Source organism: Babylonia areolata, chromosome 12, assembly GCF_041734735.1.
Source record: "Babylonia areolata isolate BAREFJ2019XMU chromosome 12, ASM4173473v1, whole genome shotgun sequence".
NCBI lineage: Eukaryota > Metazoa > Mollusca > Gastropoda > Neogastropoda > Buccinidae > Babylonia > Babylonia areolata.
Genome location: NC_134887.1, coordinates 448,128 through 469,021, shown reverse-complemented (window position 1 = coordinate 469,021; position 20,894 = coordinate 448,128). Strand labels below are relative to the sequence as shown.

Here is a 20,894-nt window from a genome sequence, read left to right as displayed (position 1 = left end):
TGTGTGTGTGTGTCTCTGTGTGTCCGTGGTAAACTTTAACATTGACATTTTCTCTGCAAATACTATGTCGGCTGACACCAAATTAGGCATAAAAATAGGAAAAATTCAGTCCTTTCCAGTCATCTTGTTTAAAACAATATTGCACCTCTGGGATGGGCACCAAAAAAATAACAAGAGAGGCAAGGCCTTCAAGACTCACTTGTGATACACTTTAAAAAAAAAAGAAAAAAAGTCCTATCCAGATTCGAACCTCGCGTGTTCGGGTGAGAAGAAACTGCCTTATCCATTACACTATCATGGCTCCTTAACTGATGTTCTAAAATTTAACATTTGAACATACTTTTTTAAAAGGGCGATAAATCAATTGCGGTATTCGCAGTGAGAACCCTGTTCAAATCATATTATTCTGGTGTATCTTGGGCATTCAAAAAATCTTTAAGGGCAATAAAAAATTCTTTTTAATGGCTATCGCCGCAATCACACTACAACATTTCGCCGTTTTCACTAGATCTAGATAGATGTACAAGTTTAGTTACACCCGCCGGGAATGTAGTACGACACGGTCGATTCAATTTCTCTTTTATGTTCATTCTAGATTCATAGTTTTAAAGTTGATATGAAAATTTAGCATGTGTGGTGTGATGTATGATGTGATGTGTGATGTGGTGTGTGATGTGTTATGTGGTGTGATGTATGATGTGATGTGGTGTGTGATGTGGTGTGATGTGTGTGATGTGGTGTGTGATGTGGTGTGATGTATGATGTGGTGTGTGATGTGTGACAGGCCTACCTGAGGGAGGGGGTAGCCCTACAGGAGTTGGGTCACCATGGAGACGCTCTGGCCGCTTTCGCTGCCGGCCTGGCCCAGGAACCGGCCAACGGCCATCTTCTGGCCGGTCTGACCGACACGGCCCTGAAGTCACCCCTCAAAGGTGTGTTGGCTGTCACACACACTTATTCCCTCTCTGTCTCTCTGTCTGTCTGTCTCTCTCTGTCTGTCTGTCTCTCTCTGTCTCACTGTCTGTCTCTCACTGTCTGTCTGTCTCTCTCTCTCACTGTCTCTCTGTCTCTCTCTGTCTCACTGTCTGTCTCTCTGTGTCACTGTCTGTCTGTCTCTCTGTCTGTCTCTCTCTGTCTCACTGTCTGTCTCACTGTCTGTCTCTCTCTGTCTCACTGTCTGTCTGTCTCACTGTCTGTCTCTGTCTCACTGTCTGTCTCTCTCACTGTCTCTCTCACTGTCTCTCTCACTGTCTCTCTGTCTCACTGTCTCTCTCTCTCACTGTCTCTCTCTCACTGTCTCTCTCACTGTCTCTCTCACTGTCTCTCTGCCTCACTGTCTCTCTCACTGTCTGTCTCTGTCTCACTGTCTGTCTCACTGTCTGTCTCTCTCACTGTCTCTCTCACTGTCTCTCTGTCTCACTGTCTCTCTCTCTCACTGTCTCTCTCACTGTCTCTCTCACTGTCTCTCTCACTGTCTCTCTGCCTCACTGTCTCTCTCACTGTCTCTCTCACTGTCTCTCTGCCTCACTGTCTCTCTCACTGTCTCTCTGCCTCACTGTCTCTCTCACTGTCTCTCTCACTGTCTCTCTGCCTCACTGTCTCTCTCACTGTCTCTCTGCCTCACTGTCTCTCTCACTGTCTCTCTGCTCGCTGTCTCTCTCACTGTCTCTCTCACTGTCTCTCTGCCTCGCTGTCTCTCTCACTGTCTCTCTTGCCTCACTGTCTCTCTCACTGTCTCTTGCTCACTGTCTCTCTGCTCACTGTCTCTCTCACTGTCTCTCTCACTGTCTCTCTGCCTCACTGTCTCTCTCACTGTCTCTCTGTCTCACTGTCTCTCTCACTGTCTCTTCCACTGTCTCTCTGTCTCACTGTCTCATTGTTTCTCTGTCTGTCTCTCTCCCTCTCTCTCTCTTTCTGTTTCTCTAGCTGCCTCTCCCCCTCTGTCTCTCTGTCTCTGTCTCTCTCTGTCTCTGTCTGTCTGTCTCTCTCTCTCTCTCTCTCTCTCTCTCTCTCTCTCTCTCTCTCTCTCTCCCCACCCTCTCTCTTTCACTCTCTCTGTTTCTCTCTCTGTCTCTCTCCCTCTTTCTGTCTCTTTCCCTCCCTCTGTCCCCCCTCTCTCTCTTTCACTCTCTGTTTCTCTGTCTGTCTGTCAATCTCTTTCTGTCTCTTTCCCTCTATCTCTCCCCCCCCTCTCTTTCTCTCTGTCTCTCTGTCTCTCTCTCCCTCTTTCTGTCTCTTTCTCTCTATCGCTCTCTCTATCTCTTCCCCCTTCCCCCTCCCCCTCCCTCTCTTTCTCTCTTTGACTCTGTTTCTCTCTCTGTCTCTCTCCAGCTTTTTGTCTCTTTCTCTGTCTCACCCCCCTCTCTGTCTCCCCCTCTCTCTCTTTCTCTGTCTCTCTCCCTCTCGCTCGCTCCCTCGCTCGACCCGAAGTGAAGTGGCAGCTGAGCGTGTTAATCAAGCACTGTGTCACGTTGCACGTGCAGACCAGTTCCAGGCGACGTTCCAGCAGCTGGACAAGCTCCGCCTGGGCCGCTCGCCCTTCGTGCTGATGGCGGTGGTGGGGCAGGAGCTGCTGGCCCAGGCTGACTACAGCTCCGCGGTGCGCGTGCTGGAGGCGGCACTCCACGTGGGCACGTGCAGCCTGAAACTGAGGGGCTCCGTCTTCTCCGCGCTGGCCTCGGCCCACTGGGGGCTGGGGGCCCTGGACAAGGCTCTGTACCACATGCAGCAGGACCTGGCTGTGGCCAAGTCCCTCGGTAAGTTCCTGTCTGTCTGTCAGTGTGTGTGTGTGTCTGTCTGTCTGTCAGTGTGTGTGTGTGCGTCTGTCTGTCTGTCTATCTGTCTGTCAGTGTGTGTGTGCAGGTATGTTTGTCTGAGAGTGTGTTTGAGTGTCGATGAGTGTGTTTTGGGTGTATGGGTTTGACTGTATGAGTGGGCGTTAGTGGGTGTGTTTGTCTCTGTGTGTGTGATTTGTGTGTGTGTGAGAGAGAGAGAGAGAGAGAGAGAGAGAGTGCGCGCTTGTGTGTGTGTGTGCTTATCTATTCTGTCAGTGGCTGACAGGTGAGATGATGACGTGTGCAGGTGACACAGTGATGACGTGTGCAGGTGACAAGTAAGTTGATGACGTTGACAGGTGACACTTGCAGGTGAGATGATGACGTGGACAGGTGACAGGTGATGACGTGGACAGGTGACAGGTGATGATGTGAACAGGTGACAGGTGACACTGACAGGTGAACAGGTGAGGTGATGACGGTGACAGGTGATGATGTGGACAGGTGACAGGTGATGATGTGAACAGGTGACAGGTGATGACGTGGACAGGTGACAGGTGATGATGTGGACAGGTGACAGGTGATGACGTGGACAGGTGACACGTGATGACGTGTGGTTGCTGTGTGCAGGGGACCAGGAGGGGGAGTGCCGGGCCTACGGCAACCTGGGGTCGGCGTTCTTCTCCAAGGGTCAGTATAAGGAGTCTCTGAGTCACCACCGCTTCCAGCTGGTGCTGGCCATGAGGCTCAGACAGCGGCAGACGGCGGCGGGCGCGCTGAGCAGCCTGGGCCACGTGTACACGGCCATTGGGGACTACCCCAACGCCCTGGCCTCGCACAAACAGTGCGTGTTGCTCCTCAAGCAGAGCCACGACAAGGTCAGCGAGGCCCGCGAGATCGGAAACGTGGGCGCCGTCTACCTGGCCATGGGCAACTTCGCCAGCGCCGTGGAGTGCCATCAGGAGCACCTCAAGATGGCGCGGGCCCTCAAGTCGCCCGTGGAGGAGGCGCGGGCCTACAGCAACCTGGGCAGCGCGCACCACTACCGGCGGGACTACGAGCGGGCGTTGGCCTTCCACCAGGAGGTGCTGAGGATCGCGGAGCAGCGCGGGGACCGGACCCTGGAAGCACGTGCCTACGCCGGTCTGGGGCACGCCGCGCGCTGCGCCAACGACCTGGACAGGGCGCGCACCTTCCACGAGAAGCAGCTCGACAACGCGCTGCAGAGCAAGGACCGCGTGGCGGAGGGCCGCGCGTGCTCCAACCTGGGCATCATCTTCCACCAGCTGCACGAGCACCGCGCTGCACTCAAGTTGCACAAGAAGCACCTGGAGATCGCGCGGTCCCTGGGCGACAATGGCAGCCAGGGCCGCGCGCTGGGCAACATGGGCAACGCCTACAGCGCCCTGGGGCGGCACGACCTAGCGGTGAAGCAGCACAAGCAGGCGCTGAGCATCGCGGTGCAGGTGAACGACTGCCACTCTCAGGGCTCCACGCACGGCAACCTGGCCGTGGCGCTGCAGAGCCTGGGGCTGTACGACGCCTCGGTGCACCACTACGGCGCGCACCTGCACGTGGCCAGGCAGCTCAAAGACACTGCCAGCGAGGCGCGTGCGCTCTGCAACCTGGGCAACTTCCACTGCGCACGCGGGGACTTTGCACGCGCCACGCCCTTCTACGACCAGTACCTGGTGCTGTCCCGCGAGCTGAAGGACGGCGAGGGCGAGAGCAAGGCGTGCTTCAACCTGGGCTACGCCCACTTCAGCCTGGGCCACTTCACGCAGGCCGTGCACTTCTACCAGCAGGACGCGGGGCTGGCCCGGCACCGCAAGGACCGCCTGGCCCTGGCCAGGGCCTGCTGCAACCTGGGCCTGGCTCGCAAGGCGCTCGGACAGCTCCACGAGGCGCTCGACTGCCAGAAGAAATGTCTGCGGCTGATGGAGGCCCTCAGGAACTCGGCCGGCAAGTTCCGCGCTCTGGGCAACATTGGGGACCTCATGTTGAAGGTGGGCAGCAGGGCGGGAGGGGGTGGGGGAGGAGGAGGAGGACGGGGGGCGGGGGGCTGCCCTGACTGGGAGGGGGTGAGGAGGAGAGGTGGGGAGGGGGTGGGGGAGGGGGGAGGAGGACGGGGGGCGGGGGACGGGGGGGCTGCCCTGACTGGGAGGGGTGAGGAGGAGAGGGGGTGGGGGAGGAGGGCGGGGGACGGGGGGGCTGCCCTGACTGGGAGGGGTGAGGAGGAGAGGTGGGGAGGGGGGTGGGGGAGGAGGACGGGGGGCGGGGGGTAGTTGACAGGGAGGGAGGGAGGGGGCACTGTTTGAAATAACTACACACATGCTGACAGACAACACAGTAGGCACTACTGACAATAACTACACACATGCTGACCGACAACACAGTAGGCACTACTGACAGTAACTACACACATGCTGACAGACAACACAGTAGGCACTACTGACAATAACTACACACATGCTGACCGACAACACAGTAGGCACTACTGACAATAACTACACACATGCTGACCGACAACACAGTAGGCACTACTGACAATAACTACACACATGCTGACCGACAACACAGTAGGCACTACTGACAATAACTACACACATGCTGACAGACAACACAGTAGGCACAACTGACAACAATGCAAATGCTGACACAATCAGTACCTATATCCTGACACAACACTGTACCTACCTGCTGACGCTGACAGTGATACCTACCTGCTGACACTGATAATGATACATATCTGCTGACACTGACAGTGATCACTGTACCAACCTGCTGAGTGATACCTACCTGCTGATCTACCTGCTGACATTGACAATGATACCTACCTGCTGACACTGACAATAATCACCTTACCTACCTGTCTGACCAGATGGGGGAGAAGGAGGAGGCGGTGAAGCTGTACAGTCAGCAGGTGAGCCTTGCAGTCCAGATGGAGGACCAGGACCTGCTGGCCACGGCCCGTGGCGCCCTGGGCCACGCCCACCGCCTGCTGGGTCACCACGACCAGGCACTGGCGTGCCACACGGAGGAGCTGACCCTGCGGCAGGAGCTGGGTGACTTGCGGGGGGAGTGCGTGGCGCACGGACACCTGGGGCACGTGCACACCGCCACGGGCAGCTTCCTGCAGGCCCTCAAGTGCTACCAGCAGATGGTGGAGGCCAGCCGGCAGCTGGGGTCGCACAGCCTGGAGGGCCAGGCATGCGGCAACGTGGGCATCAGCCAGATGAACCTAGGCCACCTGGAGGACGCCATCGGCTTCTTCGAGCAGCAGCTGGCCATGCTGGAGCAGTCGTCGGGCCCCGCCATCCTGCAGGAGAAGGCCCGCGCCTTCAGCAACCTGGGCGACTGCTACGAGGCGCTGGGCGACTTCGAGGAGGCCGTCAAGTGGCACGAGCAGTGCCTGGTGGTGGCCCAGCAGCTGGGGTCGCTGCCCAGTCAGGACAAGGCGTACCGCGGGCTGGGCAACGCACACAAGGCGGTGGGCAACCTGCAGCAGGCCCTGGTGTGCTTCGAGAAGCGGCTGTACGTGGCGCACCAGCTGGACAGCAGCGGCGCCAAGGCCTCGGCCTACGGGGAGCTGGGCTGTCTGCACAGCCTGCTGGGAAACTTCGAGCAGGCCGTGTCCTGTCTGGAGCAGCAGCTGGGCATCGCTCGCGACATGGGCGACAGGGAGTGCGAGAGTGACGCCGCCTGCGGGCTGGGCGGGGTGTACCAGCAGATGGGCGAGTACCAGACAGCGCTGGACTACCACCGTATGGACCTGGACATTGCTGAGAACATCCACAGCACTGTGCGACAGTGTGAGTGTGTGTGTGTGTCTGTCATCCACAGCACTGTGTGACAGTGTGAGTCTGTCTGTCTGTCTGTCTGTCTGTCTGTCATCCACAGCACTGTGCGACAGTCTGAGTGTGTGTGTCTGTCTGTCATCCACAGCACTGTGTGACAGTGTGAGTCTGTCTGTCTGTCTGTCATCCACAGCACTGTGCGACAGTGTGAGTGTGTCTGTCTGTCTGTCATCCACAGCACTGTGCGACAGTGTGAGTGTGTCTGTCTGTCTGTCTGTCTGTCATCCACAGCACTGTGCGACAGTGTGAGTCTGTCTGTCTGTCTGTCTGTCTGTCTGTCATCCACAGCACTGTGCGACAGTGTGAGTCTGTCTGTCTGTCTGCCTGTCTGTCTGTCATCCACAGCACTGTGCGACAGTGTGAGTCTGTCTGTCTGTCTGTCATCCATAGCATTGTGCAACAGTGTGAGTGTGTCTGTCTGTCTGTCATCCATAGCATTGTGCAACAGTGTGAGTGTGTGTGTCTGTCTGTCATCCACAGCACTGTGTGACAGTGTGAGTGTGTGTGTGTGTCTGTCTGTCTGTCATCCACAGCACTGTGCAACAGTGTGAGTGTGTGTGTCTGTCTGTCATCCACAGCACTGTGTGACAGTGTGAGTGTATGTGTCTGTCCGTCTGTCTGTCATCCACAGCACTGTGCGACAGTGTCAGTCTGTCTGTGTGTCTGTCTGTGTGTCTGTCTGTCTGTCTGTCTGTCATCCACAGCACTGTGCGACATCGACAGTGTGAGTCTGTCTGTCTGTCTATCTGTCTGTCATCCACAGCACTGTGCGACAGTGTGAGTCTGTCTGTCTGTCTGTCTGTCTGTCTGTCTGTCATCCACAGCACTGTGCGACAGTGTGAGTCTGTCTGTCTGTCTGTCTGTCTGTCTGTCACCCACAGCGCCGTGCGACAGTGTGAGTGTCTGTTTGGCTGTCTGTCTCTGTGTCTGCCTGGCTCTGGCTGTCTGCTTGGCTGTCTGTGTCTGTCTCTATGTCTGCCTGCCTGGCTTTCTCTGTGCCTGGCTGTCTGTCTTCCTGTAACTGCCTGCCTGGATGTCAGTCTCTATGTCTGGCTGTCTCTATATCTGCCTGGCTGTCTCTATATCTGCCTGGCTGTCTCTATGTCTGTGTCTGTCTGCCTGGTTGTCTCTATGTCTGGCTGGCTGTGTCTGTCGGTCTGGCTGTCTGTGTCTGTCTGCCTAGCTGTCTGTGTCTGCTTGGCTGTCTCTACCATCAGTCTCTGTCTATATGTCTACCCTGTCTGACTCTGCGTCTCTGTCTGTCTGCCTGTCTGTCTGACTGCCTGTCTGTGTTTCTTTATCTCTCTCTCTCTCTCTCTCTCTCTCTCTCTCTCTCTCTCTCTCTCTGGTGACGGTGATTGTGTTGATGGTGATGATTGTGATGGTGGTGATTTTGATTGTGATGGTTGTGATGGTGATGATTGTGATGGTAATGATTGTGGTGATGATGATGATGGTGACGATGGTGGTGATGATGGTGATAATGGTGACGATGGTGATGAATGGACATTATGATGATGATGATGATGATTAATGGACATTATGATGATGATGATGATGATGACTAAAGGACATGTATGATGATGATGATGAATGGACATTATCAGATTATGTTGAAGATGGAAGAAGAAGATGATGATGATAATGATTAAAGGACATTACGTATGATGATGATGATTAATGGACATCATGATGATGATGAGGATGATGACTGACCAGGTCGGGCCTACGGGAACCTGGGTCTGTCCCACGAGTCCCTGGGGAACTACGAGGAGGCGGTGAAGCACCAGGAGCAACACCTGAGCATCGCTGCTGAGATGAACGACAAGGTGGCCAAGACTCTGGCCTACAGCAGTCTGGGTCAGTCCCTCTGTACTCTGTGTGTGTTTGTGTGTGCCTGAGTGTGAGTGTGTGTGAGTGTGAATGTGTGTGTGAGTGTGTGTGTGTGTGTGTGCGAGTTTGTGTTGTACAGTGTGGTGTCATGGTCAGTGTGTGATGGTCACTCTGTGGTGGTCAGTGTGATGGTCACTGTGTGATGGTCACAAGTCACTGTGATGGTCAGTGTGATGGTCAGTGTGTGATGGTCACTCTGTGGTGGTCAGTGTGATGGTCAGTGTGTGGTGGTCAGTGTGTGATTGTCAGTGTGATGGTCATGGTGTGATGGTCACTGTGTGGTGGTCAGTGTGATGGTCAGTGTGTGATGGTCACTCTGTGGTGGTCAGTGTGATGGTCACTGTGTGATGGTCACAAGTCACTGTGATGGTCAGTGTGATGGTCAGTGTGTGATGGTCAGTGTGTGATTGTCAGTGTGATGGTCACAGGTCACTGTGATGGTCAGTGTGTGATGGTCAGTGTGTGATGGTCAGTGTGATGGTCAGTGTGTGATTGTCAGTGTGATGGTCACAGGTCACTGTGATGGTCAGTGTGTGATGGTCACTGTGTTATGGCCACTGTGATGGTCATGGTGTGATGGTCACTGTGTGGTGGTCAGTGTGATGGTCACAAGTCACTGTGATGGTCAGTGTGTGATGGTCAGTGTGATGGTTAGTGTATGATGGTCAGTGTGTGATGGTCACTGTGGTGGTCAGTGTGTGATAGTCAGTGTGATGGTTAGTGTGTGATGGTCAGTGTGTGATGGTCACTGTGGTGGTCAGTGTGTGATGGTCAGTGTGATGGTTAGTGTGTGATGGTCAGTGTGTGATGGTCAGTGTGTGATGGTCACTGTGATGGTCACTACGATGGTCAGTGTGATGGTCACTGTGTGATGGTCAGTGTGGTGGTCAATGAGTGATGGTCACTGTGATGGTCACTGTGATGGACACTGATGGTCAGTGTGGTCAGTGTGATGGTCAGTGTGGTCAGTGTGATGGGCACTGTGATGGTCAGTGTGATGGACACTGTGATGGTCACTGTGTGATGGTCACTGTGTGATGGTCACTGTAATGGTCACTGTGTGATGGTCACTGTGTGATGGTCACTGTAATGGTCACTGTAATGGTCACTGTGTGATGGTCACTGTGATGGTCACTGTGATGGTCAGTGTGTGATGGTCACTGTGATGGTCACTGTGTGATGGTCACTGTAATGGTCAGTGTGTGATGGTCACTGTGTGATGGTCACTGTAATGGTCACTGTGTGATGGTCACTGTAATGGTCACTGTAATGGTCACTGTGTGATGGTCACTGTAATGGTCACTGTGTGATGGTCACTGTGATGGTCACTGTGTGATGGTCACTGTAATGGTCACTGTGTGATGGTCACTGTGATGGTCACTGTGATGGTCACTGTGTGATGGTCACTGTAATGGTCACTGTGATGGTCACTGTGTGATGGGCACTGTGATGGTCACTGTGATGGTCACTGTGTGATGGGCACTGTGATGGTCACTGTGTGATGGTCACTGTGATGGTCACTGTAATGGTCACTGTGATGGTCACTGTGATGGTCAGTGTGATGGTCACTGTGATGGTCACTGTGCAGGCCGGGTGCACCAGGCTCTGGGCCGACACACGCAGGCTGTGCAGTACCTTCAGCAGGGGCTGGCCATCGCCGAACAGCAGCGGCGGCGTGAGGACGAGGCCAAGATCCGACACCGCCTGGGTCTGGCCCTGCTGGGCTGTGGACAGCTGGAGGACTGCCAGAGACAGCTCCATCTGGCGGCAGACCTCTTTGAGACCATCCGCCGCGACTCCCAGTGCTCCTCCGACTACAAGTTGTCTCTCTTTGATCTGCAGACCGCCTGCTACCAGGCTCTGCAGGTACACGTGTTGGGGGGCTTTGTTTTCAGTACATGTGTTGGGGGAGTTTTGTTTTCAGTACACGTCTTGGGGGTGCTTTGTTTTCAGTACACATCTTGGGGGTTTTCAGTACACGTGTTGGGGGTGCTTTGTTTTCAGTACACGTGTTGGGGGTGCTTTGTTTTCAGTACACGTGTCGAGGGGGGCTTTGTTTTCAGTACAACACCAGTACACGTGTTGGAGGGCTTTGTTTTCAGTACACGTGTTGGAGGGCTTTGTTTTCAGTACATGTGTTGAGGGGGGCTTTGTTTTCAGTACACGTGTTGGGGGGCTTTGTTTTCAGTACACGTGTTGGGGGGGCTTTGTTTTCAGTACACGTGTTGGGGGGCTTTGTTTTCAGTACACGTGTTGGGGGGGCTTTGTTTTCAGTACACGTGTTGGGGGGGCTTTGTTTTCAGTACACGTGTTGGGGGGCTTTGTTTTCAGTACACGTGTTGGGGGGGCTTTGTTTTCAGTACACGTGTTGAGGGGGGCTTTGTTTTCAGTACACGTGTTGGGGTGTTTTGTTTTCAGTACATGTGTTGGGGAAGGCTTTGTTTTCAGTACACATGTTGAGGGGGGCTTTGTTTTCAGTACACGTGTTGGGGGGGCTTTGTTTTCAGTACACGTGTTGGGGGTGCTTTGTTTTCAGTACACATCTTGGAGGGGCTTTATTTTCAGTACACATGTTGGGGGTGCTTTATTTTCAGTACACGTGTTGGGGGAGCTTTGTTTTCAGTACACATCTTGGAGGGGCTTTATTTTCAGTACACGTGTTGGGGGTGCTTTATTTTCAGTACACATCTTGGAGGGGCTTTATTTTCAGTACACGTGTTGGGGGTGCTTTATTTTCAGTACACATATTGGGGGTGCTTTGTTTTCACTGTTACTTTCCTAGTTTGCAGGTTGCCATTTTATGTAGATTTTTAAAATATTTTTTATTCACATTCATGCACACTTCTTTGTTTGTTTGCTTATATATAAAGCCCTGTGATTGGTCACAGAAGGTGTATATCATCAAATGAAGCCCTGTGATTGGTCACAGAAGGTGTACATCATTAAATGAAGCACTGTGATTGGTCACAGAAGGTGTACATCATTAAATGAAGCACTGTGATTGGTCACAGAGGGTGTTGGTCAGCCTGGGACGGCCTGACGAGGCCCTGGTGGTGGCGGAGCGGGCATGTACCCGTGCCTTCATCGACCTGCTGCTGGAGAGGCAGGCAGGGTCGGCGGGTCTGTTCAACGGCACCACCATGGACCTGACGCCCGTCACGCTGGACCACCTGACGGCCACTGTGTCCAGCCAGAAGGCGCTTGTCCTCTGCTTCTCTCTGGCCGCTGGCACGCTCTACAGCTGGCTGCTCTCGCCCTCCGCTGGTCCGTCCTCTGTGCTTGTTCCTCCTCTCCATCCTGCTCTTCATCGTCATCATCACCATCATCACCACCACCGTCATCATCATCATCCTCATCGTCATCACCATCACCACTGTCATCATCACCGTCGTCATCACCATCATCATCATCATCACCACCGTCATCATCACCATCATCTTCATCATCATCACCACCATCATCATCATCATCATCACCACTGTCATCATCACCATCATAATCTTCATCATCACCACTGTCATCATCATCATCACCACCATCATCATTACCACCATCATCATCATGATCACCACCATCATCATTACCATCATCATCATCATTGTTACTATCGTCATCATCATCATGCCTGGTACTGTGTGTGACAGGTGTTTATGCCTGGTACTGTGTGACAGGTGTTTGTTCCTGGTACTGTGTGACAGGTGTTTATGCCTGGTACTGTGTGACAGGTGTTTGTTCCTGGTACTGTGTGACAGGTGTTGACAGGTGTTTGTATCTGGTACTGTGTGACAGGTGTTTGTGACAGGTGTTTGTACCTGGTACTGTGTGACAGGTGTTTGTTCCTGGTACTGTGTGACAGGTGTTGACAGGTGTTTGTATCTGGTACGGTGTGACAGGTGTTTGTGACAGGTGTTTGTACCTGGTACTGTGTGACAGGTGTTTGTTCCTGGTACTGTGTGACAGGTGTTGACATGTGTTTGTATCTGGTACTGTGTGACAGGTGTTGACAGGTGTTTGTATCTGGTACTGTGTGACAGGTGTTGACAGGTGTTTGTATCTGGTACTGTGTGACAGGTGTTTGTGACAGGTGTTTGTGCCTGGTACTGTGTGACAGGTGTTTGTGCCTGGTACTGTATGACAGGTGCTTGTGCCTGGTACTGTATGACAGGTGTTTGTGTCTGGTACTGTGTGACAGGTGTTTGTTCCTGGTACTGTGTGTGACAGGTGTTGACAGGTGTTTGTATCTGGTACTGTGTGTGACAGGTGTTGACAGGTGTTTATATCTGGTACTGTGTGACAGGTGTTTGTGCCTGGTACTGTGTGACAGGTGTTGACAGATGTTTGTATCTGGTACTGTGTGACAGGTGTTTGTGTCTGGTACTGTGTGACAGGTGTTTGTATCTGGTACTGTGTGACAGGTGTTAACAGGTGTTTGTGTCTGGTACTGTGTGACAGATGTTAACAGGTGTTTGTGTCTGGTACTGTGTGACAGGTGTTGACAGGTGTTTGTATCTGGTACTGTGTGACAGGTGTTAACAGGTGTTTGTGCCCGGTACTGTGTGACAGGTGTTAACAGGTGTTTGTGCCTGGTACTGTGTGACAGGTGTTAACAGGTATTTGTGCCTGGTACTGTGTGACAGGTGTTAACAGGTGTTTGTATTTGGTACTGTGTGACAGGTGTTAACAGGTATTTGTGTCTGGTACTGTGTGACAGTTGTTAACAGGTGTTTGTATCTAGTACTGTGTGATAGGTGTTAACAGGTGTTTGTGTCTGGTACTGTGTGACAGGTGTTGACAGGTGTTTGTGTCTGGTACTGTGTGACAGGTGTTGACAGGTGTTTGTGTCTGGTACTGTGTGACTGGTGTTTGTATCTGGTACTGTGTGACAGGTGTTGACAGGTGCTTGTGCCTGATACTGTGTGGCAGGTGTTTGTATCTGGTACTGTGTGACAGGTGTTGACAGGTGTTTGTGTCTGGTACTGTGTGACTGGTGTTTGTATCTGGTACTGTGTGACAGGTGTTGACAAGTGCTTGTGCCTGATACTGTGTGGCAGGTGTTTGTATCTGGTACTGTGTGACAGGTGTTGACAGGTGCTTGTGTCTGGTACTGTGTGACAGGTGTTGACAGGTGCTTGTGCCTGATACTGTGTGGCAGGTGTTTGTATCTGGTACTATGTGACAGGTGCTGTGTGACAGGTGTTGACAGGTGCTTGTGTCTGGTACTGTGTGGCAGGTGTTTGTATCTGGTACTATGTGACAGGTGCTGTGTGACAGGTGTTGACAGGTGCTTGTGTCTGGTACTGTGTGGCAGGTGTTTGTATCTGGTACTATGTGACAGGTGCTGTGTGACAGGTGTTGACAGGTGCTTGTGTCTGGTACTGTGTGGCAGGGCTGGTGAAGTTCCATGAACTCAACCTTAGCGAGGTGGAGAGTGACTTTGAAGGAGCTGACAGCCAGTCGTTGATCAGCGTGACCTCCTCCTCTGTCCTTGACCTCTGTGTGGGTCAGGTCAGGGAAGCCATGGGCATTGAGAGTCACATTGCTACCACCAGCACTGGACTCAGGTAAACCCCTTCTGTCTCTGTATCTCTGTTTCTCCCTGTCTCTGTATCTCTGTCTGTTTCTACCTGTCTCTGTATCTATCTCAGTATCTGTATCTTTCTGTATCTCTGTCTGTTTCTCCCTGTCTCTGTATCTCTGTCTGTTTCTCCCTGTCTGTCTCTCTGTATCTCTCTCTCTCTCTTTGTATCTATCTATGTTTCTCCCTGTCTCTGTATCTATCTATCTCTGTATCTCTCTCTCTCTCTCTCTCTGTATCACTGTCTGTCTGTATCTCTTTGTATCTCTGTCTCTCTCTGTCTGTATCTCTCTCTCTCTCTCTGTCTGTCTCTGTACCTCTGTCTCTCTCTGTCTGTATCTCTCCCTGTCTGTATCTCTGTGTATCTCTCTTGTGTTTGTGTGTGTGTGTGTGTGTGTGTGTGTGTGTGTGTGTGATGTCTCTCTATGTCTCACTCTCTCTCAGTCTCTCTTTTTCTCTCTGTATCCATCTCTTTCTAACTCACTTGCTTCAGAATGAAAACATCATTGTGACAATTGATGTAGCAGTGTTTATTTTCCATGTCTGACTACAGAGGCCTCCCAGTCATAAATGAAAGAAATAAAAAATATATATACATCACTCGTTATTTTCTTCTAGTTATATCGTCATTGTCCTTACTAATTACTGCGGTTTATCCTGCTCAAGGTTTAGTTTATATGTCATTATGTGTGCATGTAACCATATGTATACAGTTTGGTGACCTAACATTACAAGTTCTGAGCTCTCTCTCTGTCTCTGTCTCTCTGTCTATGTCTCTGTCTCTCTCTTCAAATAAATGCATCAGTCACTTGACCCAGTCTCTTTACTGATGCAGAAAAGGGAATGTTCATCCTTTGTTTCCATGGATACCACCGCCACTGAGTGAGGCGTGTTGTGTTGTTCATCATTTGTTTCCATGGATACCACCACCATTGAGTGAGGCGTGTTGTGTTGTTCATCATTTGTTTCCATGGATACCACTACCATTGAGTGAGGCGTGTTGTGTTGTTCATCATTTGTTTCCATGGATACCACTACCATTGAGTGAGGCGTGTTGTGTTGTTCATCATTTGTTTCCATGGATACCACCGCCACTGAGTGAGGCGTGTTGTGTTGTTCATCATTTGTTTCCATGGATACCATGGTCAGCAGCGGTGAGGTCCACACAGTGTGCTTTGTGTGGCAGGTCAGGACGGCTGGGGGTAGGGGGCGACACGAGCGAGGGGGAGAGTGAGGGGGAGAGGGAGGTGCTGGAGCATCAGCTGGAGCAGCTTGGAGACCGGCTGAACGTGGACAGTGACCGCACCGGCTTCCTGGCCATGATCCACCGTGGACACTCCTTCAACAGCAGCGCCTTGAGTCTGGGTTCCATTCTCAGCCTGCCTGCCTCCCTCACAGGGGGCGCCACTCCTGCCTCCAGGACCTCCAGCTTCAGGGTCAGTCACTGGGGGGGGGGGGGATGGGGTGTGGGGGACATCTTCAGTGTGACTGTGGGAGGGATGGGGGACATCTTCAGTGTCACTGTGTTGGGAATGTGGGACATCTTCAGTGTGACTGTGGGAGGGATGGGGGACATCTTCAGTGTCACTGTGGGGGGTGGGAGGACATCTTCAGTGTCACTGTGGGGGTGTGGGGGACATCTTCAGTGTCACTGTGTTGGGAATGTGGGACATCTTCAGTGTCACTGTGGGAGGGATGGGGGACATCTTCAGGGTCACTGTGGGGGTGTGGGGGACATCTTCAGTGTCACTGTGTTGGGAATGTGGGACATCTTCAGTGTGACTGTGGGAGGGATGGGTGGTGGGGGACATCTTCAGTGTCACTGTGGGGGTGTGGGGGACATCTTCAGTGTCACTGTGGTGGTGTGGGGGACATCTTCAGTGTCACTGTGTTGGGAATGTGGGACATCTTCAGTGTGACTGTGGGAGGGATGGGTGGTGGGGGACATCTTCAGTGTCACTGTGGGGGTGTGGGGGACATCTTCAGTGTCACTGTGGTGGTGTGGGGGACATCTTCAGTGTCACTGTGGGGGGTGGGGGGACATCTTCAGTGTCACTGTGGGAGGGTGGGGGACATCTTCAGTGTCACTGTGGGAGGGTGGGGGACATCTTCAGTGTCACTGTGGGAGGGTGGGGGACATCTTCAGTGTCACTGTGGCAGGGTGGGGGACATCTTCAGTGTCACTGTGGGGGTGTGGGGGGACATCTTCAGTGTCACTGTGGGGGTGTGGGGGGACATCTTCAGTGTCACTGTGGGAGGGTGGGGGACATCTTCAGTGTCACTGTGGGAGGGTGGGGGACATCTTCAGTGTCACTGTGGCAGGGTGGGGGACATCTTCAGTGTCACTGTGGGGGGACATCTTCAGTGTCACTGTGGGGGTGTGGGGGACATCTTCAGTGTCACTGTGGGGGTGTGGGGGGACATCTTCAGTGTCACTGTGGGGGTGTGGGGGACATCTTCAGTGTCACTGTGGGGGGTGGGGGGACATCTTCAGTGTCACTGTGGGGGGTGGGGGGACATCTTCAGTGTCACTGTGGGGGTGTGGGGGACATCTTCAGTGTCACTGTGGGGGGTGGGGGGACATCTTCAGTGTCACTGTGGGGGTGTGGGGGACATCTTCAGTGTCACTGTGGGGGTGTGGGGGACATCTTCAGTGTCACTGTGGGGGGTGTGGGGGACATCTTCAGTGTCACTGTGGGGGGTGGGGGACATCTTCAGTGTCACTGTGGGGGTGTGGGGGGACATCTTCAGTGTCACTGTGGGGGGGTGGGGGACTTCTTCAGTGCTCACTGTGGGGGTGTGTGGGGGACATCTTCAGTGTCACAGTGGGGATGGGGGGGACATCTTCAGTGTCACTGTGGGGGGACATCTTCAGTGTCACTGTGGGGGTGTGGGGGACATCTTCAGTGTCACTGTGGGGGTGTGGGGGACATCTTAAGTGTGACTGTGGGGGGTGGGGGGACATCTTCAGTGTCACTGTGGGGGTGTGAGGGACATCTTCAGTGTCAGTGTGGGGGATGGGGGGTGGGGAACATCTTCAGTGTCAATGTGGGGGTGTGGGGGGGACCTCAGAGATCAGTACTATGCCCGCTATGTTGGGGGGTGGGGAACATCTTCAGTGTCAATGTGGGGGTGTGGGGGGGACCTCAGAGATCAGTACTATGCCCGCTATGTTAGGACAGCAGTCAGTGCTATATCCTTTATGTTACCACAGAGATCAGTGCTATGCCCTCTATGCTATGTCAGCAGTCAGTGCTATATCCTCTATTTTACCACAGAGATCAGTGCTTTGCCCGCTATCTTATGACAGCAGTCAGTGCTATGCCCGCTATGTTACGACAGCAGTCAGTGCTATATCCTCTGTGTTAAGACAGAGATCAGTGCTATGCCCTCTATGTTACCACAGAGATCAGTTCTACATCCTCTATGTTGCCACATAGATTAATGCTATGCCCGCTATGCTACGACAGCAGTCAGTGCTATATCCTCTATGTTACGACCGAGATCAGTGCTATGTCCCCTATGCTAGGACAGAGGTCAGTGCTATATCCTCTATGATACGACAGAGATCAGTGCTATGCCCTCTATGTTACCACAGAGATCAGTGCTATGCCCTCTATGTTAGGACAGAGATCAGTGCTATATCCTCTGTGATACGACAGAGATCAGTGCTATGCCCTCAGTGTTACCACAGAGATCAGTGCTATGCCCTCAATGTTACCACAGAGATCAGTGCTATGCCCTCAATGTCACCACAGAGATCAGTGCTATGCCCTCAATGTCAGGACAGTGATCAGTGCTATGCCCTCAATGTTACCACAGAGATCAGTGCTATGCCCTCAATGTCACCACAGAGATCAGTGCTATGCCCTCAATGTTACCACAGAGATCAGTGCTATGCCCTCAATGTCAGGACAGTGATCAGTGCTATGCCCTCAATGTCACCACAGAGATCAGTGCTATGCCCTCAATGTCAGGACAGTGATCAGTGCTATGCCCTCAATGTTACCACAGAGATCAGTGCTATGCCCTCAATGTTACCACAGAGATCAGTGCTATGCCCTCAATGTCAGGACAGTGATCAGTGCTATGCCCTCAATGTTACCACAGAGATCAGTGCTATGCCCTCAATGTTACCACAGAGATCAGTGCTATGCCCTCAATGTCAGGACAGAGATCAGTGCTATGCCCTCAATGTTACCACAGAGATCAGTGCTATGCCCTCAATGTCACCACAGAGATCAGTGCTATGCCCTCAATGTTACCACAGAGATCAGTGCTATGCCCTCAATGTCAGGACAGAGATCAGTGCTATGCCCTCAATGTTACCACAGAGATCAGTGCTATGCCCTCAATGTCAGGCAGAGATGATTGCTATAAGTGCTATGCCCTCAATGTTACCACAGAGATCAGTGCTATGCCCTCAATGTTACCACAGAGATCAGTGCTATGCCCTCAATGTCACCACAGAGATAAGTGCTATGCCCTCAATGTTACCACAGAGATCAGTGCTATGCCCTCAATGTCAGGACAGAGATCAGTGCTATGCCCTCAATGTCAGGACAGAGATCAGTGCTATGCCCTCCCTGTCAGGACAGAGATCAGTGCTATGCCCTCCCTGTCAGGACAGAGATCAGTGCTATGCCCTCCCTGTCAGGACAGAGATCAGTGCTATGCCCTCCCTGTCAGGACAGAGATCAGTGCTGTGCCCTCCCTGTCAGGACAGAGATCAGTGCTGTGCCCACAATGTCACCACAGAGATCAGTGCTATGCCCTCCATGTCAGGACAGAGATGATTGCTATGAGTGTTATACCCACAATGTCACCACAGAGATCAGTGCTATGCCCTCCATGTCAGGACAGAGATCAGTGCTGTGCCCACAATGTCACCACAGAGATCAGTGCTATGCCCTCCATGTCAGGACAGAGATGATTGCTATGAGTGCTATGCCCTCAATGGTACCACAGAGATCAGTGCTATGCCCTCAGTGTTACCACAGAGATCAGTGCTATGCCCTGTATGTCAGGACAGAGATCAGTGCTATGCCCTGTGTGTCACAACAGAGGCGGGGTGGCCAGTCTCCCATGACCACTCTGTACAACTGCCTGCTGGCCCCCATGGAGGACACGCTGCGGTCCCTGGGGGAGGAGGGGGCGAGGGAGGGAAGGGAGGGCCCACAGGACTTGGTGCTGGTGCTGCAGGGAGACCTGTACCTCATCCCCTTCCTCATGCTGCGAGCGGACCCCTCACACCCCTTCCTCTTTGAGAGATTCAACCTCATCGTCGTGCCCTCAGTCAGCGCTCTGCACTCCACTCATAAGGTGCTAGTCTGTGTGTGTGTGTGTGTGTGTGTGTGTGTGTGTGTGTGTGTGTGACTCGTGTGTGTGTGTGTGTGTGTGTGTGTGTGTGTATGTAACTCTGTGTGTGTGTGTGTGTGTGTGTGTGACTCGTGTGTGTGTGTGTGTTTGTGTGTGTATGTAACTCTGTGTGTGTTTGTATGTATGACATGACGTGCACAGTGTCACATGACATGTGTATGACATCACATCACATGGAACGTGTCATATATGTGCATGCCACAGGTTGTGTGTATGTCACATGATGTGTATAGTGTAATGTAGTGTATGTGTCATGACATGTATAGTGTACATGAGGTGCATGTATCATGACGTGTGTAGTGTACACGACATTGGGTGTCATGACATGTAAAGTGTACATGAAGTTACATGTCATAAAATGTATAGTGTACATGAGGTGCATGTCACATGGCGTGTACATGAAATTATGTGTCATGATATATAAAGTGTACATGAGGTGTCTGTGTCATGGAGTATACATGAAATTATGTCATGACATGTAAAGTGTGTATGAGGTGTATGTCACATGGCATGTACATGAAATTATGTCATGACTTGTAAAGTGTACGTGAGGTGTATGTCACATGGCATGTACATGAAATTATGTCATGACATGTAAAGTGTACATGAGGTGTATGTCACATGGTGTGTACATGAAATTATGTGTCATGACATGTAAAGTGTACATGAGGTGTCTGTGTCATGGAGTATACAGTGTACGTGAAGTTATGTTTCATGACGTGTACAGTGTACATGAGGTTGTGTCATGATGTGTGTAGTGTACATGGTGTGTGTCATGATGTGTGTAGTGTAAATGGTGTCTTTCATGAGGTGTACAGTGTACATGAGGTGTACAGTGTACATGAAGTGTCTGTGTCATGACGTGTCTGTGTCATGACGTGTCTGTGTCATGACATGATGCCAGACGGACGGGCATGGCCGGGTGATGATCGAGTCATCAGGAGCCCTGGTGGTCGGCAACCCCCAGCTGCCCCCCGCCATCGCCCAGCACTGGCACCTGAAGGAGATCCCCGGGGCTGACTACGAGGCCCGCATTGTGGGGGAGCTGCTCACCTGTCGGCCTCTGATTGGTCCTGAGGCCACCAAGGGGGCCGTGCTGCACCAGATAGAACAGGTAGGTGTAGTGTGCTGCACCAGTTAGAACAGGTAGGTGTAGTGTGCTGCACCAGGTAGAACAGGTAGGTGTACTGTGCTGCACCAGGTAGAACAGGTAGGTGTACTGTGCTGCACCAGGTGTACTGTGCTGCACCAGGTAGAACAGGTAGGTGTACTGTGCTGCACCAGGTAGAACAGGTAGGTGTACTGTGCTGCACCAGGTGTACTGTGCTGCACCAGGTAGAACAGGTAGGTGTACTGTGCTGCACCAGGTAGAACAGGTAGGTGTACTGTGCTGCACCAGGTGTACTGTGCTGCACC

General features: G+C 52.4%; 1 protein-coding gene across 3 annotated transcripts in view; it reads left to right on the top strand.

The window, feature by feature from the left end:
• The window catches only part of LOC143288287 (uncharacterized), a 112,396-nt gene that overhangs the window by 67,118 nt on the left and 24,384 nt on the right, over positions 1-20,894 (top strand). For all 3 annotated transcript variants that reach the window (XR_013056051.1, XM_076596634.1, XM_076596636.1), the window contains 11 exons: positions 785-932; positions 2,484-2,756; positions 3,405-4,780; positions 5,656-6,586; positions 8,351-8,491; positions 10,113-10,390; positions 11,536-11,788; positions 13,911-14,085; positions 15,286-15,535; positions 19,164-19,421; positions 20,383-20,592. Coding sequence is in view for 2 of the 3 variants with exons in the window: in XM_076596634.1 (XP_076452749.1) it covers positions 785-932; positions 2,484-2,756; positions 3,405-4,780; positions 5,656-6,586; positions 8,351-8,491; positions 10,113-10,390; positions 11,536-11,788; positions 13,911-14,085; positions 15,286-15,535; positions 19,164-19,421; positions 20,383-20,592 (4,293 nt within the window). In the remaining variant the exon portion in view is untranslated. The remainder of the gene's footprint in view (positions 1-784; positions 933-2,483; positions 2,757-3,404; positions 4,781-5,655; positions 6,587-8,350; positions 8,492-10,112; positions 10,391-11,535; positions 11,789-13,910; positions 14,086-15,285; positions 15,536-19,163; positions 19,422-20,382; positions 20,593-20,894) is intronic.